The sequence below is a fragment of the Anser brachyrhynchus genome (assembly GCF_964034855.1).
Source record: "Anser brachyrhynchus genome assembly, chromosome: 8".
NCBI classification, from domain to species: Eukaryota; Metazoa; Chordata; class Aves; order Anseriformes; family Anatidae; genus Anser; species Anser brachyrhynchus.
Window position 1 is genome coordinate 8,346,290 of NC_137702.1, and position 27,263 is coordinate 8,373,552.

General features: G+C 45.7%; 1 protein-coding gene and 1 long non-coding RNA gene across 4 annotated transcripts in view; one reads left to right on the plus strand and one right to left on the minus strand.

The window, feature by feature from the left end:
- LOC308199414 (BEN domain-containing protein 5) overlaps nucleotides 1–27,263 on the plus strand; it is a 923,492-nt gene that overhangs the window by 890,471 nt on the left and 5,758 nt on the right. For all 3 annotated transcript variants that reach the window (XM_080603543.1, XM_080603541.1, XM_080603542.1), the window contains one exon: nucleotides 18,753–18,849. In XM_080603543.1, the coding sequence (XP_080459669.1) occupies nucleotides 18,753–18,849 (97 nt within the window). The remainder of the gene's footprint in view (nucleotides 1–18,752; nucleotides 18,850–27,263) is intronic.
- On the minus strand, nucleotides 839–25,770 carry LOC308199420. The gene is made up of 4 exons (XR_013954630.1): nucleotides 23,918–25,770; nucleotides 8,155–8,627; nucleotides 5,962–6,134; nucleotides 839–4,838 (listed from the first exon to the last, which is right to left on the minus strand). It is a non-coding gene; the product is annotated as an uncharacterized lncRNA (long non-coding RNA).

A 27,263-nucleotide genomic window follows, 5' to 3' on the forward strand; every position in this document is an offset into this window, starting at 1 on the left:
GTTTCTTTTGGATCTTGTTTTGCTGCACAGACTTAAAAGGAAACTAAAGTATAGCGTAGATTTTAACTGAATAGTGCCAAAATGTCTTTAGGTTTTGGTCAGTAATAAGGTTGCTTCACCAGCTTTCCATCATCTTGCATTGCAGAAATCCTTTATGACTGCAAATTTTCTCTGGTTTTTCCTCAATCTTGAGCTCCCAGGTATAGGATTAAGCTGAAAGCTGATTTCAGCGCCAGGATCTTGCTGGCTGTGTACAGCACAAAAATCAGGGAGGCAAGTTCATACTGGGGATTTGAGTCCAGCCCTTTCTCTTCCTTCTCCTTAGTAGCTCCAGATCTATTTCTTGCATAGCTAGATGTCGACTCTCAAAGAGAAATGTTTCATAAGATGCTCGTGATCTCCCCTAAGCTGTGGACTGTGGCCGTTTTTCTGTCAGTACCATTTTTGTAAATAATGTACAAATGTGCGTTTGCCCAAGGGTGTCTGCAGGTGCTGCAGGCAATCTGGATGCGCAGAACCTGTCTGTCAGGATCCGAGGGTCAAATGAGTGTGTGCCATTTGAATGGTGGCTTCTCCTGCGTTGCCATCTGTCTCCAGACTGCTCTTGCTGGGTCTTCAGCCACAGATTGATTGCCCCGGCGCGCCCCAGAAGCATCGTCGCCTTCTCAGCACGTTCCTGCAGTCACAGCCACCACTAGACAAGAACAGCTTTACTTTTAAGAGGCAAGGCCTCAAGGAGGTAGATACAGGTAGGAAGTAATCACCTAACCAGTGCATGCCTTCCAGGTTCAAATGATGACTTGACTTTACCAAATCTGCTTCGTTCCTCCTCCTCCAGATTAATTCTCCTCTGTGGTTCATTTCTGTATGAGTTCAGAGCAGTTCTGGTTAGCACAGGCTTCTCACGTTGTAACTTGTGGGTTTTGGTTTGTAATTTTCTTCCATGTTTATCCTTTGCTCCCAGCCCTTCACACATGGTTTTCTGGCTATTCACTAGGACTGCGTTTTTTGTGTGTGTGTGTGTCATTTATCTAATTGACTGATATCGATGCATCTTATACTCTTTCATGTGAAGAGGATGGGAGGAGAGGCAGGTTTTGCTGGGAACAAGTACACTAGCAACATCCCATCGATCTGAAAGGCATAAGATAGCTGCCACCAGTTCCTGACGATGGGAGGCAGGTTCACAGTCACCTCTCGCATGGGGAAACTAAGTCAGAGACATTACAGCCAGTATTTCACCTAAAAAATCTGGATGTCTCTTTATGTGCCTTTATTTTGGATTTAGTGCCTTCATTTTGGATTTAGAATTCTTTTTTTTTTTGGATTTGTATCTGAGTATTTTGGTTTCTCTGACTTCACTTGATGCCTAGCTGGGTAGTCTGGGCTAAGAGTCAGGGTGCCTTGACTCCCAGTCCTTTGCTTTGCCAGTTGTGCTGCCTCCCATCCCATGGCATTGCACACAAACCGTGCCTCAGTTTCCCTGCCCTGTAAGATGTTGAGCTTGATCAATTTGGAGAGAGGGTGCAGAAGTGGTACATAACTTAGTCCAGATGGTGAGAGAGGAGAATGTGGAGGTGTCTGTAGCTACTGTCTGTGCAAGCTGTGTGGCCTTTGCTTTTAACAGTGCTGCAGGAGGCGCCCCTTTGCAAAGCCCCAGAGAGGCTGTGTGCAGGGGTCTCTATCACCTGGACACCGGGAGCTCTGGTCCATTTCCAGACAGGATCCTCATCACTCACTGAGCTTTTACTTCCATAGAGAATCAGAAGAGACAATATTCAGCAGCTGGTTATTTCTTCCTTTCCCTCAGTCCCTCACACCGAGTGTCAGTTTAAAAAAAAAAATGGCAGAGAACTGGCCATTAGCAAGGAAAACAGTTTAGGGAAGAGACAAAATAAAAATGCAATCAATTATCTCTCGCCGTGCCCAGGTGTGTGGGTGCAGTCAATTTTCAAAGTCATCGAGAATTTTAGATGAGAAAAGGGAAGCTGTTCATGGCAAATTGCAAGTGTTGGGGGAAGGGGGAGGGAGAAGGAGAGAGAAAGCAGAGAGAGGAGAGAAGGAGAGATTAATTTCCCTCTTGAGTGAGAAGTGTGTTTGAGACAGACAGATGGGCTGTAAATACTCCAAACCAAGGACAGGAGCTGAGACGAGGGAGAGGCTGGTGATTGAAGTGTGACTGCGATGGAGGCAGTGCATTTCCTGGCCAAGGTGACTGGTTTTGTTCCGAAAGGGGGAGATTTCTGAGCTGCAGCTGCCGCGCTTCGCATCAACCCGGACCAGGACAGCGTATTTAGACTTGATAAGTGATATCCAGGTCCCAGAGGGGTTCTCCTTAAGGGTCAGCTTCAACTGCCTGCCTTGTAAGGGAAGTCTGAAGGGGGAGAGGGGAGGGGAAGAAAGGAAGAAAGAAAAAAAAAAGGAAGGGGGAGGGGAAGGAAGGAAGGAAGGAAGGAAGAAAGAGAAAGACGCTCTTCTTTCCTCGTTAAAATTATTGAGCTGTCTACAAGTGGCGAGCGAGGGGCCCATGTGACCGGCAGTTAATCACATTGCTGTGAAATGTGACTGCTGCTGATAATGGGATCTTTCCTTCGGTAGAATTTCTGTTTCAGAAGTAGTGATTTTCACAAAGAAAAGAGGTTGAGGGAGATATCGTTTCAGATCTAACAGAGCCTGTGTACGTTTTCTTTAGGGAGAAAGCCTCCCTTTTCCCTTTTCCTTTTGGCATCCCTGTTTGTATTATTATTACCTTCATCAATGTTTCATTTTCTCAGCCCAAACTCACTGAGTACAAATGTAACCCAGCTCTGCTCTGTCCGCTAGCAGATTAGTTCCCATTTAGTCATAAAGTTAACCAACCTTGTTCCAATCAATTAATCCCTAGAAGCTTTAATTTATTGATGCCCTGGTCTATGCTAGCTGTCGAGAAGATGAACGTCCTGCTTCAAAATGAACTGGTCTGCCTTTCCTCCAGGATGCTGGAATTATAAGAGGATGGTAGTAAATAAGCATTTAGAAATCCCTTCTGTGCAATCAAAGGCAACAGCAGCACAGAGAGGAATAAAGGGGATTTTAGCATGCATGAAAAACAGTGCAATAAATGAATCAGAAATACGGGACAGAAATAGCAGGGCTGTGGGATCAGCTGAGCTGGCTGTCACAAAACTGATCTAACGTGTGACAAGTTACTGCAGGAGTCACAGGCAGGTGAACGGGTGTCGATCTAGACACCTTCCCACCTCCAGGCCTGGTTTGCCAAAATCTCGTAATCCCGTGTTTGGGAGCCTGAATTACTTTCACCCCTGTTCTCCAGGTCTTTGACTGGATTCAGTGGTTAATCCAACACGAAACTTCTCTGAAGCACATGAAATAGCCAGGGGTCTCCCTGTTGGCGTCCCTGCCTTGTGGTTCAGGTGTTCCTAAAGCAGATGCGTTAGTCAAAACCAGTTAGAGTTGATGTGACTTCATAAGAGAGAGAAAAATGTAGCATCAAAAGCATTGAAGGTACTGAGGTTGTTTCCATGTTACAAGACAGGAAAAGGACCTATTTTTAATTTTCTTTCCATGTTTTAAATAGTAGTTGTTATTAACACATGTTCTTTTCTGAAAATACTAGATTTGGAAAACAGAAAACACCTATCATTGTTTTTATATTAAAAATAAAATTAAAATTAAAACAAAAAACACCAACCAAACAAAAGTAGCAATCAGCTCAAGTGTTTCTGGAAAAGCAAAAAAGTGCAGGTTGAGGTGCTCAGAAGGGCTTAAATAAAGGCCAGCTCTCAGCTCTCATGCTCTTTCAGCTATAGGACACATTTTGGCTCTTCTGACAGTTTTGCCTTCTCTGAGCAGTCTGGCGTATTCTCCAGCCTGACAAATGATCTGCAAACAGACCCACGTTTTCCAGCTGCATCAGCTCAAAATGACTTGCCAAGCAATTTTGGGGTGGTTGTTTGATTGTAAGCCGTTCTTCATGGGAGCCACGCTTTGACAGGCGATCTGCTTTGAGGGGGCTCCCCGTTCCCGTGGGTTCATTTCCTTTTCCCTGCATTGGCTGAACATGGGTGAGGCGTCTCTTGCTGGTTGTGAGAGGTGAAGCAGCAGAACACGTATTTCTTGCAAGCTGTGAGAAAAGCGATGTGCTGCAAGCACAAATGTTGCTGGAGCAGAGGGATTTTCTCGTAGAAAAATTTTGTGGAAATATTGTTGATGCTGTTCCCTCCTTGGTGTCCTTACCAAATAACGCCTCCAGGCTGTCTCCTCTGAAACATGAATCACCTTGAGCAAGGACAGGCATGTTCTTATGGATCAAGCCAGGAAATTGTTCCTTTTCTTGTTTGCGCTGCTGGATTTCCTTGGTGGGGTTGGAAACATCGTATCCCCTTTTGCACCTTGGTTTAATCTGCAAACAGAGGAGCCTGTGGGCCTTTGAAAGGTTTTTACTACTGGCAGGTGAAAGTAGTATAGTTTGATTTGTTGTTGTGACCGTCTCTTTATGTCTCTTATCACCTGCATTAATCTTTGTATTTGGGAACACCACTTGCAAGAATGTGCTGGGGAAATGTTGGCTCCTGGCTTGGTACTTGGTGCTGTAGCACTATGCCTGTGCGGAGGTCCCTTTGGTTCTCGGTGGGCTTTGCTGGCAGCTGAGAAGGGAAATCGGCCTTGCAAATGGCTGAGCTGTGTTTGTCCAGCGCTGTGCCCAAGCTGGTTTGGGCTGTGAACCGATGTGCTCAGCTCGGGCACTGCCCCTGGCTGAGGTGGCTGCACTGCTCCTCTTACCAGGAGAGGGGTCTCTTCACTTGAAGTATTTCTTGTATTCTTCCTTTGAACGCTTGCTGGTAACAAAGGCAGGCTGTTAGGGTAGGTTAAGTTTGGTCTGACCTGGTTTGGTATTTCTTGTGAAAGAATCTTTTATTCCTGCTCTCTGTGTTTCTTTTTCTATACAGGCCAGAAATTCCCTGTGCTTTCTGCTTTCTCTGCTCTTTCTCTGCTAGAATAGCTCGGGTATATTTCTCTATTAGCTGAAAATCACTTGCTTCAGTCCCTGCAAAATTCTCTACAGAGCAAGGACCAATTTCCTGGACCTTCTTACTATATTGAATGGTCATCCTACCAGAACACAGTCCCATACACATCGACTCTCCTGACCGCTGCCAGGCCCTAGCAGCATGATCCAGCTGCCTTTCCTTCAGGTTTCCAGCATGCTCGAGGTAGGCCTAAGGGCCCCATTTGAATGCAGTTCAAGATACATAGTTCTGCCTCATTTCCAGTCTCACGGCTTCATTCTCTAAACTGTCGTCCCTTGTCTCCTGTTCCTGTACCCCGCAGCACTGCTGCCCCGCTTGCATATGCTTCTTGCTTCCCCTTGATTGCTTTTTGCACTTCCTCCCTTTGCCCACACTGGCTTGCTTTCGCAGGCAGTGTATTTATTGCTAGCTGGCAAACGCAAGCACTTGGACATACATTCAATTATCTTTGAACAATTTCCATTTACTCTGCTTTTGCTTTTCTCCCTTTCGGTTTCACTGAACACTGCCTGTATTTTCTCAGAGCTTGTTTGACTGCAGTACAGCCTGCTTCTGTTCTCCCTCCTTTTTTTTTTTTATTTTTCTGCTTTTTTTTTCTTTCCACAATTTCTTTGTTTTCATTAAGCTTCCTCACTAGACTCTGGTGACCATTCCTCCACCGCTGCCCTCTCCATACATTTGCACTGAGAAGGGTCCACGTTTAACCTCCGTGTGTTAAATGCTCCCTTCACCTGGAAGGAAATCAATGGTGCAGGCAGATTGGGGTTTCATCTACTCCCCCACCCCAAAATCTCTTTCTTTTTGATGTACAGTAATCTCCCCCTCCCTGGTGGTTTCACTCTTACCCGTTTTTCCATTAAAACCTGACTTAGGCTGTACTTTTACGTCAGTGGAGTGCACTGTGGAGATGATAAGGGTCACGGCTGCTTACCGTTCAGGTGAAGGTGTGTTGTTGATCTTCGGCTCTGCTCTCAAGCACGTAATCTTCCCCGAGAGCTTGCCTCTGCTCAGAGTTGCTGCTTTCCACTGCTTGTTCTCCCTTCCCTCGGGTTGGTAAAACATGTCTGTATTTGGACCGACTCTTTCATAACATCTCTTCTGTTTCTGTAAGAGAGACATTTTGATTCAGTGTCCACAAAGAGATGGGATATTGCAGGGAAGGAAAGCAGTTGATTGTCTATCTCGGCAATTCTCCATACTGGCTGGCTTTGTGGAAGAGTTGCTTTGGTCGAAATCTTCAGGAACAGGGAAATATCTGCAGCACAGAGGTACTCAAGCTATTTTTAAACAAGCTGGCTTAGGCACGAGAGAAACAGCATGAGGTGAGCTGTGCACAGACACACGGTGCCGTGGTTTGAGTGCTCCTAACGGGGGTTCGAGTATCTCTGTAATGTACCACGGGTACTTTGGGACTGCAGCACAGAGATACCAGCCTGTCACACAGCAAAGGGCTTCTCTCCTCCCGGGGGGCTCTCTGTACCAGTGCCCCTCGACTTAATCGAATTCTGGTCAGTGAGAACCCATAGAGCTATCTAAAGGATTGGATGCATGGAATTTATGAGGGAAAATGGCAGAGGGGAAATAGCCATCAGGTGAGCATGAGCCACGTATCTGAGCTGTCTTCCTCCACAACTGCATTAGCAATAAGCTAGTGATGGGAGCTGTCTTGATGATATCGCCTCTAAAAACTCTACTTCCACCCACCCATGCCAATAGTTTGTAGGCTCCCGGTGAGTACAGCCCTGAGGCAGAGGCCTGGAGCCTTTCTCCTCTAAGTGCTTGGGTATCGCTTACTTATTGGGCACGGAGCTAATTGAAGGGTAGTTAATGCCATCAAGCTTTGGGATGTATTTATATTTTTAACTACATGTAAGTGATTATCAACATTATAAATAATTACAGTCTGCCTCCCAGCCCCTCTGCTCCATTCCACCCTGCTAATTGCAATGCTTAGATCTCAATGAGCTCATTATGTTTTGTCGATATTCAGCTCTTTGGCTTGCTCACTTAGTAGGGACCAGGGGGGACACAAATGGGAGCTAAAGACTGAAAATGCCAAGCTCCTAGGGATTTGAGTTAGCGATCATCACCGCTTCATCTCTATGTGCAATTTATTCAGAACTCCACCTTCCCTAATAAATTATAGATCCCTCAAAGGGAAGCTTTGCCAAGGGATGGGCAATTGTCTTACTCGGGGGGGCAGGGGGAGCCCATTCTGTGCTGTATTGAGTCTCATTGACATCTGGTCCTTACAGGATTGGATCCCTCCTGCCCTTCCCCGCCGCCCGTCTCCTTCACACCTTTGGGGAAGCATTAACCTTTTCAACGTGATGTATGCGAAAGGGCGACAGTCAGGAGTGGCAGTTCCTAATGGATCCTGTTTGTTTGGTTGTTTGTTTGTCTGAGCTGCCTGTGATGCTGTCCAGACCTCTTGGAAAAGCAAGCCAGAGTGCAACCAATATTTTAATTAGCAGCAAAAGGCGGAGAGGCTTTTAAAGAAGAACAGCGTTTGAATTCAGAAATACAGAGCAAATGAATTCAGGATTCAGTCTGGCTGAAGATGGCAGCATGTAGTGACTTTAAGGGGGTTGAATTTTCAATTGCAGGCCATAGTGGTGGGTGGTGAGATGGTTGTGGTGGTCTTCTGGGGGTTGTGAGCTACAAAGGGCCTTAAAGGTATCTGATTCCAACCCCAGAGCCATGGCAGAGACACCATGCTCTAGACCAGCACCTGCCTCTTCATGCTTCTTGTTCTTCCTGGCAGTAGAAGTAGGGACTTGTCGTATCTGTCTCGCTAAGGACTGAGAAATATCCCCATGGAGAGGGTGCTTATGCAACACGATCTGAACCTAGAGAATTGAGTTAGATGGGTACCCCTCTGCCTACCTACCCCTCAGTCTTCAGGCAGGATCAATTCTACTTGTCCCTCTCCTAATACCTGTTATCCTAATTCTGCCTTGGCCTCCCCAGGAGATATTTTTTCCAGTGTTTCATTAGTCTTATCACTGTAAAGCTTGCCTTAAAATCTAATGACAATTTGTTTTCTTGTGAAATAAGACCTTTGTTTCTTATCCCATCACTAGCAGATGCAGAGAAGTTTATCCTCTTCTACATCAGCCTTTACCTATTCAGAGCATCCTCTCTCTTCACTGTTCTGTGGTCCAAAGGCCAAAGATTCTACCAGTTCTTCTTCCTCAGGCTTTCTGGACTTCTGATCATCCTTTTAAAAGTCTTTTAAGTCCCCAGACAATGAAGCTGAAATTAAACCAACTTCAGGAGAGGCAGAAGGTGACTCTGCTTGGCGAGTACACAGCCAAATGTTGCATCTCACAAGAGCCTGGGATGCACTGGAAGCTCGGCCATCCAGCTTAGCAGGGCTGCTCACTGAAGGGAGGCATTCAATCTCATCCCTGTGTGTCAGGGTCTGCAGCTGCAGCCAGGTCCTTTGGCACCCGTGGGTGAATATTCCCTGGTGATGTGATGTGAACACCGGTGTAGGAGGTGGGTCGGGGAAGGGGATGCTTGTGGTGCAGAGGTTGGTGCTGCTGTTTCAGTTGAGCTGTGTGTCAGTGCAAGTCCTCTACAAGATACAGGAACCTGTGAATGCAGGCAAGTTCTGGAATTAATACTAGTTATTCATAGAAACTTGGGGATAGAGATGGGGAATGTAAGCAGACAGTGAGACTGTGGCAATAGCAAAACAGGATGTGGCCTCAAAATACAAGGCTTTCATAGGAAAAAAGTAATATAATATTACTGGGGGTTTGTTTTACCAAAAGAAAAAAACATCATAGGAGGCAAACAGCCTCCTGTTCCCGTTATCTTTATCCACTGGGGCTGTCACTCAGTCCAGCCTCTCGTTTTATTGCTCAGGAGCTGTGCCAGTGCAGCAGACAGGCCTCACCCCCACAAGGAGAATGTGAAGGGGAAGAGATTTTTATAACCATAAGTGACACTCTGGAAAATGGAGAGATGCGAAGTTGCTGCTCAGGTCTCTCATAAACTACAGAGGTTTGTGGTTATATTATGGTCACAAGCGTCTTGTTAGGAAAGCCCTTTTCACCAGAGAAAGCAGTGGCTCTAAAGCTGCCCCACCAGGTAATGCTGAATCCCCTCCCAATTTGAGATGCCCCCTTTTATAAATCAAGAGCCTCTCCCACACTGACTGCCTAGCGGTGTAATTCCAGCCACTTCAGCGAAGTCAGCTGTTGTTTCTGTGAGAGGAGACGGTGGGGCTGAAGTTTGGCAGGGGTTTATTCCCACCCCATAGGAGAAGTAAGCGGAAGAGACAGGCAGTGGAGCAGGGGAGAGCTGCAGACCTTTCCAGCATCTTTATTTGGACACAGACACGCTGCTGCCAACAGTCCTTCCCTGAGGGACATGATGTAGGAAAGCAAGCCAGCTTGGGTGAGTAGCTTTTCTAGCAAGGGCTTTGTGACAGCAGTCAGAGGAGTGTTATTTGTGGCAGGGACTATATATAGCTATACGTGTGCGTATGTAGATTAAATATATATGTGTGTGTAGTCCCTTATCACTGCATTCCAGCTTGAGTGTAAAACACAAAGGAAAAATCAAAGGTTTTAGAGAAAGCTAAATTTATCTGGGAATGGGAATTATAATAGCAAAAGTGGAAATTAATTGGGGGGACGGAGATTACAATAATATTTTACTCCTGCCTTACAGAGGCAAAAATAGCATTCGTTTTCTCTACCTACTAGTAACAGCCTTAATTCTTTCCTGTCCTTCACCAACATCCCTTCGGAGTAACCAGCTACAAATGAGGTGTGTCTGGCTGATGTGAAGAGAGCTTTGGCCCAGCTCATGTGTGTCCCCTACAGCCTGAGCTCAAGAGCTGGTGTGGACCTTTGAGTCCAAGACAGAAAAACAAACAAAAATAAGGTCTTGGCATGCGTGCCTCATGTTCCCCATCCAGAAGAGTTTTACTTCATTTAACTCTCGTTGTCCTCCCATCCTTTAATGCTACTCAAGCCCAGGCAAAACACCCAGAGATGCCTCCGTCGTTGATCCACCCCTTGAGCTGGACCCTCTCTGCTACTCCAGCTCAGCCTGGTCCTTGCACAGAGGGTAGTGTCCCTGCCTCCAGTTTGGCCAGGCACAGATCCCATTGTAAAACCAATCCTCCAGTCTTTTTTCATGCTCTGACAGCCCTGGAAACGTGCCACTCCCAGCAGAGCTTTTTGCTGCCTGCAGCCTACACCACAGTGCCTTATTCTGAATCAATACTTGCAGATAGTGGAGATAACGCGGGGAGAGAAATACATTAACGTAGCAGAAGAAACAAAGATAATGATGTTTTCCTTCCATTTTTTTCCTTCCTTCCCTTCTTCCACAGAATAAGATTTTGTTTTTTTCCCTCCCCAGATCTCTATGATCTGCACTTAGCAGGGCTCCACACTCTTGAATTATTTCACACTTTCCAATAAAACCTTAAATCTTTTTAAAAAACTGCTTATTTTAATTGAAAAATTTCAGTCAATCAATTTGCCCCTTCTCTACCCTCTCTCCTTTCTCCCCTCCCCCAAACAGACCCATTTGCAGTAAATAACCTGTAGCCAGACTTTCTGCTCTAAAGAAATAAATAATTCTGAATTTGCTGAATCCCGCCTGATCTCCCAGCCTTAAATCACTGCACATTGTACTGAGCTCAGCCAAAATGTTGAACACACTGAAGCATGACTATTACTTGCAGCCTGCAAGTGTTTTTAAAGGTACAGCCTCTGAGGCCATGGTCCTTTTTCCTCCCCGGACAATCTGAGACAGGAGGTGAGCCAGTTTCTGAATATAAATTTTCTCTTCCTTGCATTTTGCCCACTACAAATGCAGACGATGCCTTGCCCTGAATGGACTTACCAAAGACTGACTGAAGGCAGGAAGAATCCAGTGGGCCTCTGAGCAAGTCCTTAAGGAGAGGCATTTTAACTCTTTACTTTCCTCTACCCAAAAGCTTTAAAATCAGTTATAGGCAGGTTTATATCACAACAGAACTCAATTCTCACATTTCGTAATTTCTTAATTTCTCATATTTCTTAACTCCTCGTATTTCATAACTTCATCTTTTTTAGGATTTCTCTCCTCAGAGCTACTTATTGTCTCAAAATGCAAGCTGCAGCTGAAGAGGGAAAATGCAGCATGCAACAGACTACTGATGCCTAGTTATGAGTTATACAATTCATGAGCTTCCAACAATTTAGAGATGAAAAATGGTTTATCCACACTTTGGTGTGTTGAAACATTCTTTTTGCCATTTATCTTGAAACTGATTTTGTTTGGGTAGTGGTGAATGTTATGCACAAAGCTGTGAGTGGAATATCTAATGCGAACTGTTAGACGTGAAGCGATGGGTGTCATCATGCTTCAGGGCTGAGCTGTGATGGACCAAGAGCATCCAAAAAAAGTTCTGATCGTGATTTTCCACTGTATTTTGGGAGTTTTAATTGGAATTGGAAATGCTTGTACTGTTCTTGCATTTCTAACCAAACTGAAAACAAAAGCTGTTAACACTTAAGTTTACTTGCTGCTTTTCCCTTGTGCATTTGAGAACATCAGTGATTGGAGAATATTGTGAATGCTGTATTTTCACTTGGAAATTGCTTCCTTTCCCCTCATCCCTTTTCAGTGTGTCTGAGAGAATCAACTCTCTGTAATTTTCATTGACTGTGTAAAGAGCTGAGGTCAGCTAATCCACAAGGGCTCCTTCCCAGATTTGGCAAGTGACCAGAATTAAACAATACAAAATATCTGAAACGTTAACATCACAAGAAGAGACATAGACTCATGTTTTCTTGATACTCTGACTAAAGATTCCTCGGATAGTAATGTGAGACCAGTAAATACAGGCCCAAATTCATTCTGGGACAATTTAGCAGGAGCTATTATAACTATTTTTTTTAAGTAAATCATTTTTAAAGTATATCAATATATAGAGTGATGCTGATGCAGTATTTTCATGAATTAAAATATACTGGTGCTGAAATTCACCCTTTCTGAGACTTTCTTTTTCAGCTGTGAGCTGTGACCTCTGCCCTTTAGATAATCTCATCAGGAGTCAGTGCCACCAAGATATTAAATAAACCATTTTCTTTTTTTCATTTTACAGCTTAGGCCAGATTACCATTTACAGGAGGGCCCATTTCCATCTCCCAGTGGCATAGAGGGACTGTAAGATGGATAAAATGTAACTTGCACAGAGCAATGTGAAGATGGCATTAGGATAATGGAACAGCAGTCAGAGATGTCCCTGCAAAATGATGCTCATAGTGCAGGGTAAATGGCATGTGGATTCAGAGTTTAAAATGGGCAGTGTTGCATTTCCAGTGCTACTTTGGTAGCGTCTGAGACATCTCACACCTCTCTGTTTCTGTGCTTGCTCTGGGTGGCCTGATTTTCCTTCCCTGTCTGCATATCTCTAATCCCACGGTGAATTAAGTGCTCCCCTTTCCTGGCCGCATGTGGCGGCAGCGCTGCAGGTCAGTTTTGTGCAGAGGTTTTCATCAGCAGCCAAACGTGTTCAGTTGGGTGGCTTCTTTGCTGGTGCTGTGGTGTGGCAGAGGGAGAACTGGGGCTCCAGGCATCTAACCATGTTTCCCTCTGCTCCCCATCATGGGCATGGGGTCAGGGGCTCTTGACTCTCTCCTGACAGTGTCCCCCATCCAGCAACTCCACTTTCTACCTACTTCTTTCTCTACCACGAGACCCCTTGCTCTGCACCCCAGGCATTACCCAGGATCTGCCTGTTTCTGTTGAGTTCACGAGAAGGGCAGATGCAACAGCTGATATTGAAATGAGTTCATGGGAAATACGGCGCAGTCCTTGCAGCACACTCCCTCCAGCAGAGATAAAACCCCGCTCTCCAAGATACCTGTTCTTCGTCCTCCTCCTTTCAGAGGAGGAGGGAAAATTACAGGCCTCTGATTACTCAGGGAGAAGAGCGCACAACTTCCATCTTCGTAATTTCTTCCACCACAATCAAGCATTTCAGGAAAAGGGCCTGAAAGCCTGAAATAGTCAGCCAGGGGGCTTTCCGCCCAGCTCCTTCCTTGATAACACACAAGAGGAATAAAAATGAAGACTTGTCTTTGCCATTATGTTTCATTTCCAAAAGCATCTGTGCTGCCCGGTCATGCCTTGGATCAGGATCAGAGGCTGTTGGGAATGGAAATACTCTCCTAATGTGTGAGAGGACTTGGGGAAAGTCCTTATGCCATTTCCAGGCTGGCTGCGTTCAGGACGTTGATAGATTTTAAGGCCAGAGGGGAGAGCTGCAAATCTGTCTCCTGACCTCCTGCCAGGTACCACGAGAGATTGTGACCAGCAGTTCCTATATCCAGCCTGGGCTTCACACTGGAGCTACGAGGAGCCCCGTCCTCACTGACCATGGCAGGCCCTCCCAGGAAGCATGCCCACGCACCCTGCAAGCTGACAGCCTGGTGTTTTCAGCGTTTTTCTGCCCAAGCCCTGCTCCTGCAAAAGTCGGTAGGAAGGACTGGGTCAGTCCTGTCCACTCCCACATTCCCTTTTAGAAGTTTCCTCCTTTGCTAATGATTTTGAAATACATAACGAGATATACTGAAACATGTGAACCTTGTTTCTTGCAGTGACAGTCCTGGGGAAGGATATATCATCAGCACCCAGGTTTGCACTGTGTTAAGTGATCAGGAAAAGCCACAGAACTGCCCCCTGCCAAAGTCTCTGCACTGTCCCAGTCACACTTCATCTGAAGTGTCCCCCCACAATTAGGCGTGACATAGGCAGCATCTCTTACTTGTCAAAGGACGGTGGCAGTCCTGTGAAACAGAGCAAGTAAGTGACTGTGGCGAGAACAGCTCTGCTAAAATAGAGGACTGGTTCTGGGTGTAATATAGCACAGTAATATAGCACTGCGGTTTAAAGCCGTGTAATGCCATTTTCCATTAGAGCTCCTGTTCATGTCAGGAAGGGGTTTGATCCATTGATGGAAGCTGTTATAAACAGACGAGAAAACCTCATCCATATTTCTCTTGAGATTGTATGAAGCTGACAGTATGCTCACTGACCACAGTCATCTGGGACTCTCCCACACAAAATAACCCTCTTTTCATAAATAACAGGATTGTTGTGGTGGTGGACTGAGATTTGCTGTAGAATTCAGTTTTGTCAGACAAAGAGCTTCTTCTGGTTTTTAATTTGCGCTGTTAAAAAGATTCATCTTTCTTTCTCTTTGCATCTCATTTTCCTTTCCTCTTTCTTCCTTCCCTGTTTTTTTCTTCTTCCCTCCTGTCTATCTATAGAACTTAAAGCTATTTGTTTGAAACAAAAGGCTTGTGTGGGTCTGGCCTCTGAATTGGAAGGTCACGATTTTAAATCCTGCTTAGGAGTAAACTTGGACGAATTCCATAAACTAATAACCCAGTGCAGTGTTTCAAATTGATGGAGGTGCTGTCCTCTAGATGAGACATAAAAATAGAGATCCAATCTGCTTGGCAGGGACCCCACAGGACTTATCAAAGATGAGTGGGGGCTGCTAACTGTTTTGCCCTTGTCAAATCCTCGCTACCACCACAGCTTCTCTTCCTGTTCCAAAGCAATGACACTGGACCTTATGAAAATGAGATGGCAAACTTGAAGGAGCCATCCTTTTTCTAATTATTTAAAGCAGTTTGCAGTGTCTGGCAAGAGGGGGAAAGAGAGATAATCCACTCACTTGAAAGTGGAATGACCGTGAATTTCAAAAAGCAAAACAAAAGCGAGTGAATGGTGCCACCATGCTCTGCAGCAGTGACATTATTAAATGATCAGTGAGCTATTAAAGCAGCAACATTTAGTACCTCCCCTAATGACTTGTACCGCTAACTGGTTTCCAAATTGAGATTTTTATTGCCTCCACACACGAACAGAACGAGACTGTGTGCGCTTCTGGAGCCTCCAGCTGAAGCAGACTGTTCACAATAGGATCAGTGAATCTTCTCAGTCAAAAACTAGTAACGACTTGCGAGATTCCCACTCCTCCTCTGTCCTGTTTTCATGCCAGGGCCAGCAGCTTCAGGGTGTGAGACGTGGTGAGGATCATAAGTATGGGGGATTTAGCAAAGAGCCCCACATGATTCCTGTCTTATCTGAACGTCCTCGCATCTGCAAAATTTGGCAGCATTGTGCACGAGCAGACTGTTCCGAAATCTCCCCAAAAGTGCTGATGCCATTCAAAGAGCAAATGCTGTTCTCACAGCATTTCCAGGAGGGAAACCAGCCATGGGGATGCCGGTTTCCACTTCCAGGTAGAAATACAGAGCATGGTGAAACAACAAATAGATGGAGGAGTAAGGAAGAGGAGAGGAGAGGAAGTCATGGCAGCCTGTGGGGGTGGAGATTCACCCAGCTGTTTCCACTGTGGATTTCCAGGTGGATTTCTACTGTCTCATGGGATCTCCTGTGATGGGAATAGCTGTGCAATGGTCTTCTGTCAAATGTGGTTGAAATTATGTAGGGTGTTTCTGTGAGCAAAAGCACAGCACGAGTGGTTGCAGAAGGAAAGACGATTAAAACGCAAACCAAAACAACTACCCAGAAAAAGGTGGGTTCTGGCTTTAGCTGCGGTTACTTATGCGCTTGTGATATTTAGTGAAGCAAAATGGAGTCTGGGTCTTCTGTGCATGTGAAATAAATGCAAATGTCATTGCTTTGATTTGTTTTTCTCTGTCAGTTGTGCAGGCGCCTGCTGCCCGCACTGTCTGAGTGAGTCAGGCCATTTCTCGCCCAGGCTAGGCAGTCACAGGGAGAGGCTGTTATTGCTGTTTCTGTTTTTATGTATCAGGTGCCTGATTTCTATGACAGAAACCGCTCATCCTTTGCGGAGGCGGCCGGCAGAGCAGTGGGGGTAGGATGGCTACAGAGGCTAGCAATACAAAATGCACATTTTTTATCCCATGTTGCTTTTAATCTCTCTCCGGCAGCACTGACTGCGAGTTGTTTCCGTGTTGTGGCTTTGCAGTAGCCACATGTGGTGGCACAGGTTTGCGTGTCCAGTTTCACCCCAGGGTCCACCTACCGGTGTGTCCATGCTCTGCAAAATGCCTTTGCCTTTCCTTGTAAACCTAGCAAACAGGAGGTCTGTGTGGGCTGCAGGACACGGTGAGAACTGAAGGATATGGGGCTAGAGGGACATTAGGGGCTCTTCTATACTTCCTTTCCCTAACTTCATGCAAAGCTAGTTAGACCTAAGTCCTTCTTGTCTGCTATGGGTTTAACCTGTTCTTGAAGACCTTAACTCTGGAGATTTCAAGATGTGCTTAGGCAGGTTATGCCAGTAGTTAACTGTCCTTGTCATTAAAAAGCTTTCCCCAAGATCTAAGTTCAGGCGTAGAACTGGGTTCCTCCAGGTCAGGGCTGAAGCAGAGTTGTAAGGCACCGTGGAGGAGCTCATGTAGCCACTTCCTGAGCTGCACCCACTCTCATCTCAGGGCTTCGTCCCCCAGGACAGCAGGTCAGGCGTTTCCCACCATGTGAACACACGTGATGTAGGGAGACAAAGAAAAGGGCAGCAGGGCCAGTTCTGGCAGAGGAGCCTTCTGAGAGTGGCACCGACAAAATGTCCTAGAGACTTAACTGAGTCCAATTACCACTTTGTGTCTTTAAAGTGCCGAGTAAATGAAAGAAACTACAAGATCAAGCCATGTTAGTCGTCTCAATCCCTTAAATGTTTGACAGCCCTCTCCCCTTCTTTCTGGCTTTCTCAGACGACTTTGAACTCTTAACCTTTGCTGCTGCTTTGAGCTCATAGCTGCAGAAACCAAACTACCCCCAGCCATCCCCAAATTCCTGTAACAATCACAAAACACTTTCAAAGAGATGGTGCCCTCCCTGGAACTGATAAACTTTAAGCTGTCTCCAACTTTCCGAACTTTTGTGCATGTACAGTTATCCACATCTGTTGGTGCTGGCAGGCTGCTGCTCTCTGGGTGCCGCAGCAGCCGAGATGCAGCCGGTGCCGTTGTCACACCCCCTTGTCCCTGTCCATGCAGACATCAGCCACGAACACCAGCTGTTTGGGCTGTGCTGCACCACTGGGCAGAGGAATATAGATGCCCGAAGCACACATGGTATTAGGGTGGCAATTTGTGTACCCAAGTAGACTCTGAAACAGAAGGGACGGATCTGTGAATCCATCCCCAGGCATGGCAATGGAAATTAGAGAAGTGGGACCGGATCCCTGGGGAGAAAATCAGTGTCAGGAGTCATCCTCAACCACTTGATCAGGGCTTGACCACAGCGCCAGCAGAGCTGGTGGCTGGCTAATGGTTTTTGGTTGCAGAGCTAGAGCTAGAGACTGAGTCATGTCAGTTCGACCTCCCCTACAAATAAATAAATAAATGATAAAGAGATTTCACAGTGATGCCTGAACCTGATGTCTCATGCTCACTTGTTTTGATGTGTCTAATGTAAGTGGGCGGGTAATAAAAGCTTCATTTAGAAGCTAGCATCTTCACAGGCGCTGCTGGAAGCCCCTGGGATGCTGCACTTCTGGAATTTTCCTCTAATGGAAACATCAGCAGATAACTATTGATGAAACAGAACGTGCACACATGCACGCAAAACAACCCAGCAATGGTTTATTTCCTTGGACTGCTGGCTGTCAGATCCAGAGGCATGTTTAGATTCCCCAGGTTACGTACCCTCCTCAGCTTCTGCATCAACACCCCTGAAATAGCTGTTTGGGGCAGCGTCCTGGTAAAAAATATGTGTCTGTGTAGGCATCAGTTAAAAATAAGCAACTAAGGGAGTCCTCAGCCCCCACAATACAGCTGTGGATAATGGCATCCATTGCATTTCTTCCAGTTGCTCATCACCCTGCAGAGGATAAGCAGGTGCTATTCCGTAACGGGCAGATCTAGCACTGATATTTCACAGAGGAGGTTTGCCCCATAGATATATTGGCTAGCAAATTGTTTTTCAATTCAAACATGGATTATTGAGCTTCTTTTTAGGCAACTGAGTCTTCAGGAGGTTCAGGTGCCTGCAAGGTCTCTGTAGCAGTTTTTACAGGTAGCATCTGTGTAGTGTTGGGTTTGGGTTAACCAAAGCTGAAATCATGGCTAGTGAGGAGGGAAGAGCTCCCAGTGTTACTGCTGACCTCCTTAAGGTAACGTACAGCTCTCCAAGGCATCCTTCCAGTTCAGTGCTAAAACACCATTTTAGGTCCTGAATACACCACAACTAAAGATTCTCCTAGGACAGTGTGGGAGGTTTGTGCTCAAGGTGGAGGGCTACAGCTTTAATCCCAGTGTTGAGTTTGTATACTGGTCCATAGCTGGTTCATACCACGACATCGCTGACCTTGTTTCCTAGATACAAGCACAGAAATACTGCCTGTATACAGACATTTTTAGATATTTATTTTCCCTGAACATTGAAATTGGAACGCTCCTTGGTCTTGTCTATTACCTCATGAATGCCACGGGGATCTGCAGCCAGGCATTGGGAGGAAAGGAGATTGTTTCCTCCTGTCTGTGGTTTTATATAACATCTGCCTCTGAAAACAAGAAGCAAACAAGATGACCCTCACTTTATCTGCTTATGTAAGTCATTTTGCCTGAGGTCTGAGCACTGTGGGATGGCTAATGTAAAACTTGCTCATGCGTCAAATAGCAGTAATTTACCTCTAGACTCTGCTTTTTTATTATTATTATTTTTAATTATTTCCAGAAATGCTCCTTAATTAAAAACTTACAGATATGAAGCTTGGAAGGAACGTGGCCAGGACATTCTTGGACTACTACAGACTGAACTCCTTGGTGGAAAGACCGCTAGCACCTACTCCTAAAACTCGGTAGGTCAAAAAGCAATTTCTCTTGCTTTAGTGGGGCTGCTTTTTTAATACCTTTCATGACTAAACTTCAGTGCTGCTGCATTATGGCTTTATAATAAGCATGCCAGTCTAACTGTGCTTATTTTATTGAAATTCCATTCGGAAATAAAGCATTTATGATCAGGAAAGATACCTGGTTTATGCCTGAAAAAATATTCAGGGGATTTTGGAGATATCAATATCTTTCCTGAATTCTGTCTGCTGTACACCAATCTCACACCAGTATCTTTAATGGACTTACCCTTCATTTATCTCCCAAGAGTGAGAGGAGAATCAGACTTGCTTTATTTTGAAAAGTTTTAATTCTGGAAGTGAAAACTTTTCAGTGCTTCAGAAAATTACTGGCAAGCCTGTACTGAAGGCAGCGCTCTTCACCTCGCCTTGGACCTGCTGCAGCGCTGGCAGCCAGACGGCAGGTTTCCTTCTCCTAGTGTGACCAGGACCCTTTGCCTCAAGTTTCCCCCTCACCATAAATCCTTAATCCAGCTTTACAGCCAGATTAGTGGCTGTTTCTCCAAAAGCAAGTCCTTTTTGGACATGAAGTAAGGCCACCAGTGAGCAATGCACAAAGGTGTGAAGAAAGGGTTTGAAATGCCCGAGCACTGCCCTGCAGCGCTGCTGGTCCTCAGTGTGGTGTCCTTTCAGCGTCTTACCTTGTGTAAGGAGCAGGGGTAATACTACTGAAGTGTTGGCTGAGAACCACCATTATTTGAACAGACAAAGCCTCATAATAGCATGAGGAGAGGAGCAAAGAACCAAAGCTCCTATTTCATGGGAAACACCATATTCAGAATTTATCTCTGTTCTGAGAACAGAGAAGTTACAACTCCAGTATCAAAATTTCCAGCTAAATGCATTTGGATCAATTGCAATGTTTCACTTGGATTTCAGCTCTTAACAGCATAGCCAGGTATAATTTATACTTTACAATGGAAAATCCAGTTCCAAATGGAATTGTTCCTCTCCACCAAGGAATGCAGATGAGCCTTGAAATTCACTTTCTTCTTTTCCCTTCTTTTTTCCCCTTAAGAAAGCACCTGTGGGAGCAGTTGCTTGTTTACAAAGGAATACTTTCCTACCGGAGATTTTCCATTGATGCCTAAGATGGATGTTACAAATATCAGCCCAGGCCATAAAGATTGCTGGAGTACCCTTTGGCAGCCTTTAACAATCCTTTCGGTGCAGCCGTTCTGGCAGTTCCTTATATATGCGGTCAGAGCCAGCCTGACTGCATTAGGTGTTTAAATGTCCTACTTTGGGTCCATCTCCCTTTCTCTGTTCATGATCTTGACACAACAGTTTAGGCTGGCTCAAGGAGGATTGTCAGCGCTGCAGCTCTGAATGCTCTTATCTGCAGAGACCTGCAGGGTTAGCAGAGAAAAGCATCCAGCATCTTCCTTTCCTCCGGAAATTGAATGTATCATTTCTTTCAGACTCCCAGGGGCCACAGCCTCCAAGGCTAAAAACCCATGACTATTACTGAACCTAATTACCACCTGACAGCAAAGTGCTTTTCTGTAGCATCATTCAGTTACCTCATCAAAAGGAATGTTTGTTTGCTTTCTTCATTTTAAATTAAAGAACCACTGACAGTGGTAACTGAAGCATTTTAATCTCATCAAATATCCATGTCCATCTCTATAGAGACAGCCACGCCAGCAGGGAAAGATACACATCTATAATCAGGTTGAACAGAGCAAATTTCTCTCCTTCCCCCACCAGAATCTAATGGGGTGAGGGATCTTTTGTTTGGGGAGTGCTACCTCACGGTAAAATCCTAAATACAGTAAATGTTCAGCCCAGAGCCAACAGATGTTTAAGGAATAGATCTTTAAAGATTCATGTTGTTAATTTCCTCATCGCTTTCAAATACCGGCTTTTCCCTGTAAGAGACAAATGCCTTCTATTTGTATCCTGGGTTTTGTCACCTGACATTTGATCAGAGCCTGTATATATATAAAATGTACATCAATGAAATGAAATTTTCCTTTGAAGCTATCGTGTTAACTGCAAACCTGTCCAAAAGAAAATCTTGCAAACTGCTGGGGAAGAGGAGGGAGATGACTGTGGCTTTAAATATGTCTTGGCTGGGCAGTGGCACTAGGAAGGGATTGGAATATGGAAAATGATACTAAATATCTGTGTAATCAGGACTAATTATATGGTACGGTTATTAGCTTGAAACAGGACATGTTGTGCCCACAGTTTATGAAAATATATTAAAACATTACCAGATTCCACATACTCATTGAAAGAAAGCTGCAGAGTTAATAAACGTGTAAAGGACAACTAATTGGCTGCTTTGTCCCAGCCTACTACAGGCAAAACGATTTCTGTTTGAGGGAATTAGTGCAGCCAAAATGTGTTATAACTATAGCCCTGGAAATAACAACAACCTGAAACGCTTCCAGAGCACATCTGACTGAAGGGTCTTAAAGAAGGAAGTGTGTATGATGGTATCATCACAGAAGGAAACTGAGGCATAGAAAGCAAGAGATGGTCCTGAAAATTGCCGGAAATATTTCTAGTGCTCAGATTCAGGCACCTTTTCATAAAGTTTAGTCCTCTCAGAATGTCTGACAACAGCCACCCTTAGATGGCTGATAACATCCTTAGGGCTTAGATAACACGGGCATTTTATTGGGAACTGAATTAGGATCACCTGGAGCAAGAGACAAGAACGGATGCAGCAGCTCTGGTTACAGGCCCCAGACTGAGGCTGGGACTAGAGCACCCTGTGCTGTAGGTATACTTGTGCAGCTTATTCCAAGAGGGAAAGAGGAATAGCTGCATCTGTACAAGGTGCTTATGTGCCTGCAAGTGAATTTGACTGGTCAGATCCACAGTTGGACCTGTGGTTAGACTCCACTAGCCCTTGTCTACAGAAGCCTGTGTGACAAGTCACCTCTAGATGAGGCCTTCAGTTCCCCAGCGTTGAACTGTTCCCACCATCCTCCCAGGAGTAAGGCTCCACTGCCTTCTGAAGAGACCACTGTGAAAGTTGGTTCAGGGCTGGTGCCCTCAAGTAAGTATTTGCTGAGACTGCTGGGGCAGCAGGGGGGTTGTGCTTTGTCTCTGAATAGCTGGTGCTAGAAATGAAGCTTGAACCCATTGTTGTGGTGGTCTCTAAAGGACTGGGGTGAGTCTGTGTGCACCCAGCTCTGCAGCTGGGAAACCCGTCCCCTCCCAACATGTCCTCACCAGCATGGGGAGGTGTTCGCAGCTGCTGGCCACGGCCTGCCTTAGGGGTTTCTGCTCCCCCTGTAGCCAAGGGAGGATCTGGGCAAGCCTCAAGCCCCCAGGTAGCTCAGAGCCCTGGGGAGACTTCTGGACTCTACACTGACTCCGTAGAGAGCCAAACACAAAAGTGAAATGCTTAAAGGGCGTTTTATCACCAACTACTTCTCAGACAATCTTTTCTGTCTGTTCCACCCCCACCTTGCCCACAGCTATCTTCCCATGCGACCTCCCTCCCACCGCAGTCCATCCAGTCTCTTCCAGGACTCTTCTTGCTGAGTTTCCTCCAGCCTTACCTCAGCTTCCCCAGGAGCCTAGTGGCCACACAGGTTTTCCCACAGCGTGCAAGACCCTGTGATCCTAAACGAATGCCCAATTGAGGAAGATAAAGTCCATTGTTATCAGCATGCTAAGCCATTATTTTCCTGAAGGTGATGTGTCTGCTGCAAGATAGGAAAGCATCGATGACTCAGCTAGGAAGGGCAGAAAGGTTAGTATATTTTCATGTGTGAGCTAATGAATTAAAAGCCTTGCTGAAAATGCTGAACATTTTCTAGACTGATAAGCCTGCAGAGAGGCTCAGGAAAGTCCACCCAGTGCACAAAGACACCTCCCCAAGGTTGGGTTAAGTGAGCACAGAGCAGGAGAGCACAATACAGACAGGGGCTGTCAGGTGGCAATGAAGGTCCATGCCCTTCCTCTCCTCTTGTTATCGTGCTTTTTTATGCTGCTCAGTGGCCAGCAAATTCTGCTCTCTCTGCACTCACTGGGAAGCATCTGACTGGGACTCCCTTTGATGCCCTCAGTGGCACAGGCAGCTCTTTCTCTTGCTGAGTCCATCCTGCACACACCTGTCTACTTGTGCCAAGGTAAAGGTTAACATTGCTTGGCTTGAAAGCAAAAAAAATGTCCTCCACTGTAGTCTGGTAAAAGACAAAAAAAAAATAAAAATTGTATGAGATGAAGAGAAAGCAGAGTACAGCTGCTAAAGTAGGAAAACAGAAATTTTGCAATGCAAAAATTTGCAAATGCAAGTCACCTCGCACACTGCCTGAAGCCTTTGCCCACACCAGCGTCGCTCTGTTCTTTCGTTCCTGGCTCATTGACTGTGCAGCAGAGCCGTGCTCCAGCGCAGCGTCAGCAGAGTTCCTCTTGCCTTTCTAACCAACAACTTTTTTTTTTTTCTTTTTTTTATTCCCCTGAAAGCTGCCCATGTTTCTGGTTTTCTGGGCAACTGGAGTCCAAATTATAGAAACGTTGAGTGCTTACAGCTCTGACTGAGGTTACGGGAGCTGGGCTTTGAACAGACATCATGTCAGTACCCTAAAAAACCTCACCTCACCAGTGGAATATTCTGCAACTCATTTCTGCACTGGGTTTTCCTTTAGGGGTGTAGGAAAAGAAATGCCTTCCTACATGGGAAACTTTCAGTTGCTGCACTGATATATGTGTAAGAAAAGTCCAGGAGAAGATGAATAATTCTAAGAGCAGGCATTTGATGGCATGCAGCAAATAATGCCTGGGGCAGCACACCGAACAAAAAAAGGACAGAACAAAATATTGACCGGCCCTTCACTAATTGCTGCCTGTCTGTCGTGCCCTGAATGAAGCAGCAGTCTTGTTGAGGAAAAAGTAGGCTGTGATGAGGTAATTAAAGACTGCATCAGAAGGCATATCCACCAGGAGGTTGAATTAAAATTGCTCTGACAGCCTTTATTCTGGCAATTCCTCCTCTTGCTGCTTGACTTTGCAGCCTTAATGATGATGTATGAGTTCACAGCTGCGTACCCACCTGGACGGAGAGGCCCACAGGGCTGGCCCGTCATCCTCGGAGGCGATGGGAACCATCATCTGCATCACGTCGGGTGGAGATGGGAAATGTCTTCCCTTGGACAAGCACAGTCTGACAAGGAGGTGCTTCTGCTGGGACAACTCAGTCTTTCATATTTTGAGCCCTATCTGATCAAAGGAGATGTTTCCAGGGGTTGTGTGGTCTTGCAGGCTCAGGCTGATGGCATCCCAGGGATTTGCTGCTTTGTGGCACATGCTGCGTGGGGGTCCTTCTGTCCCACTGGGTCTGGGATGTTCTTCCCAGTCTCCCTCTTGCTGTCTTTCAGAAAAAAAATCCTCTCTATGCTTTAAAGATATGCCTTGAGGATTTTTGAGGTTTTACCAGCATCTGTCGGTGCTTTCTTTGACCTGGCCATGTCTGAGATGAGAGCTGCGAGTGAAGCCACCTGCCTGCTTTATGTAGATGGCTGCTTCTTGTCATTCTCTGGGGACTCTGTTTGCTGTCATCCCCAGCTCACTTCCTCCAAACTTAAACTGCTGGTTTGTCATCTCTTCCCCCAACATTTTGAGTGAGAAAGCAGTCTTAGCATTAGCAGGTCTGGCCATTTCTCTTGCCCACAGAGGATGCACACAGGCTCTTCACCTCCCTGGGCTACTTGTAATATCAGCACTTCACCCTACTACAGCCTGAGGGTGTACGCTACTGGCAGCGCCTCTGGAATTGTGCAGGCACAGCAAAGTAAATGGTTTATTACCCTTCCTCCAGTGCTGTTCCAGAGGAAGATCAGCAAAACCACTTATAATTTGTAAAGAAAGGAGGAAATGAAGTGAGGGTAGGAAAAAAAGTCAGCTGAAAAACCCTCCATCACCAGCCTGGCTCCAAGGGAGGATTGCAACCTGTCTTGGGGATTTTACCAGTTCATGGCCAATGGGTGCCCTATAGCTGTGTCCCTTTTGTAGGGAGAAGTAGACAAGTGGCAGCAGACTGAATTTAAGAGCCTTCCCTGTGTCACTGGCAGGGCTGTTTGGGCCTGCAATGTTGCACGATCCTACCAGCTAGCACAGAAACGCTGCCAAAGCCTGCAGACTGTCTTACCTGGCTCCCTTCATGTTCAAACAGTGCAAATCTCATATGAGTGTCTAAAAAAAAAGCCCTGCTTTTTTATCCTCCCACATTGGCTGGTGTACCTTTGCAAGGAAAGGAAAAAAAAAAAAAAAAGGCAAAGAAAAAAAAAAGCAAATAAATCTGCTGAGGAGTCAAACAGCTTCAATCTGATTTCCAGGGCTGTAAATGGCATTAGTAATGGGAACACTACTATGGTTTAAAGGCAAATTATATGTTTTGCCTCAAAAATTAATTTTTGTTTTTTCCCCCTTCTCTATTGGTAATTATAATCTGTCAGCTCACTCCCACGCACGTCTGCACGTTTTATGCAACTCTTGATACTTGTGGCTGTCGTTACAGAAAGCCTTTCAGGTTTTAAACTGTGACACGTTTGCGTGGGTTCAATGAAAAGGATCCATTTGCAGAGTTTGGGGAGATCTGCAGCGCTTGGCCGGCTTCCAGCAGAGGGCTCACCAAAACACCCCATTACAACAATTACCTTGTCAAGCGCTTAGGGACCGGAGCGCTGGCTGGAAGGATTTTGCCCTGGATTTAAGCACACGCAGTCTAAAGCACATGCAAACAGCCAAATACACCTCAGGCTTGGTCCTGCTTTCAGACCATCCCTGAACAAAGGATGTGTAAAAACACACGGCTTCAAGGCTGGCCTGGGGAGCCAGCATGCCTGCCTAGCAGGGGAATATAATCTGCATTACTGCATGAGGTAGACTGGGTCCGTGTTAACAATCCCTTTCAAAATGAAGGTGCTGTCAGCTTGTTTAATTTAATTTTCTCTACCTTAATTTACTTTTGGAAATGAGCTAAATGAATGAATTGAATTATGGCTACTTTAACTCTGGAGGAGCATATCCACATAGGAGCTTACTGTGGTTTCACTAATCAGCTTTACGTTTACACCCTAAATGTATTTGGATTAGCTCTCCTGGGTATCCTCACGTAGATATGCCTAGACGTACCCACCTGCTTTTCTCTTCCTTCCTTGGGCTTGCAGCTCTGAGGAAGCCAGGGCTCAGTAAGCAGATTTACAGCATCTGTGTTACTTCAAGCCTTACCCGTGTGGACTCTCCCTGTTTCCAAAGAGCAGGACAGCGCACTCCACTTTGAAAGCATGGAGAGCTGCGATGTGTTGGATGGGTTACTTGGGTAATGTCTGGTGTACGTAGCATGTTAATCCCAATATCATATTTCTTATCTGAACTCAAGAGATGGTCATTTTCTGCTAGTATCTCATCAGGTGAATGCAATGCATTATTCCCCTTAGAAAATAGGAGGATGGGGGACAAGAAGAAACCTTTTCTCATCCTCTTTGCAGCTTTCTGCTCCAGGGTCAGTACAGATACACAGCTATGGCTGGGTCTGAGCCATGCACATTGCTTTTAATTGTGGTTACTTCTCCTTCCCTTGCGCGAAAATGTGGTCCCAGTTACAGGCGAATCATTCCTGCCTCCATGCGGTCTCTCCTCTAGAAGCAGGTGTGCCTCGCTGCGGTGAGCTGGGGAGAGAGGGCAGGAGCAGAGGGGTGGATGACAAGTAGCAGGATCCGCTCAGTGGCAGAGGGAGAGACACCTGCGAACTCCCCTGAGGAGCAGGCTCTAGTATGATGCCTTCTCTATAAGCAGCGTGGAACAATCCCTGCATTCGGAAAGGTACGGCCCCAGGCTATGGACCCGGTGTGATTGCCGGGTAGCCCTGGGATTCTCCATGCACCAACCTAGTGGGCTTTGCGTGGCCCAGAAATCATGATCTGCAGTAGGAGGTGGGTGGCCATCTGGCAAATGTGAATCTGTGCTCGCTTTCTGGAAATAGGCACTGGTGACTGCTCAAAGAAAAAAAAAAAAATCAAGCCTGTGGTAATGGCTGAGGATTTCTGACCTTTGCTCTAACATTGTAAATTTGTTTTTATAGCTTCTAATTGGCCTTGCTTTGGAGCACGCACATTATCTAACTGCCAGGGCACTGGCTGTCATTATCTGCTGGGCCATTTGATTTGTGTTTTTTACGTTTGAAACTTGTCAGACAATCCCAGAAAATACTGCGCTCTCCTTGCAGTGTCAAATAGGGGCCCGGTTAATTGTGCATCCCTGAGAGCGAAGCGTTTGAAGTAATCAGGCATTGATTGTTTAGCTGAAATGGCTGCCCATCTGCAACGGAACCGCCGCTCCTCCGGATGGAGGGGAACGTGTAAAAATTAGATCAGCAGATACATGACAGCAACCAGATT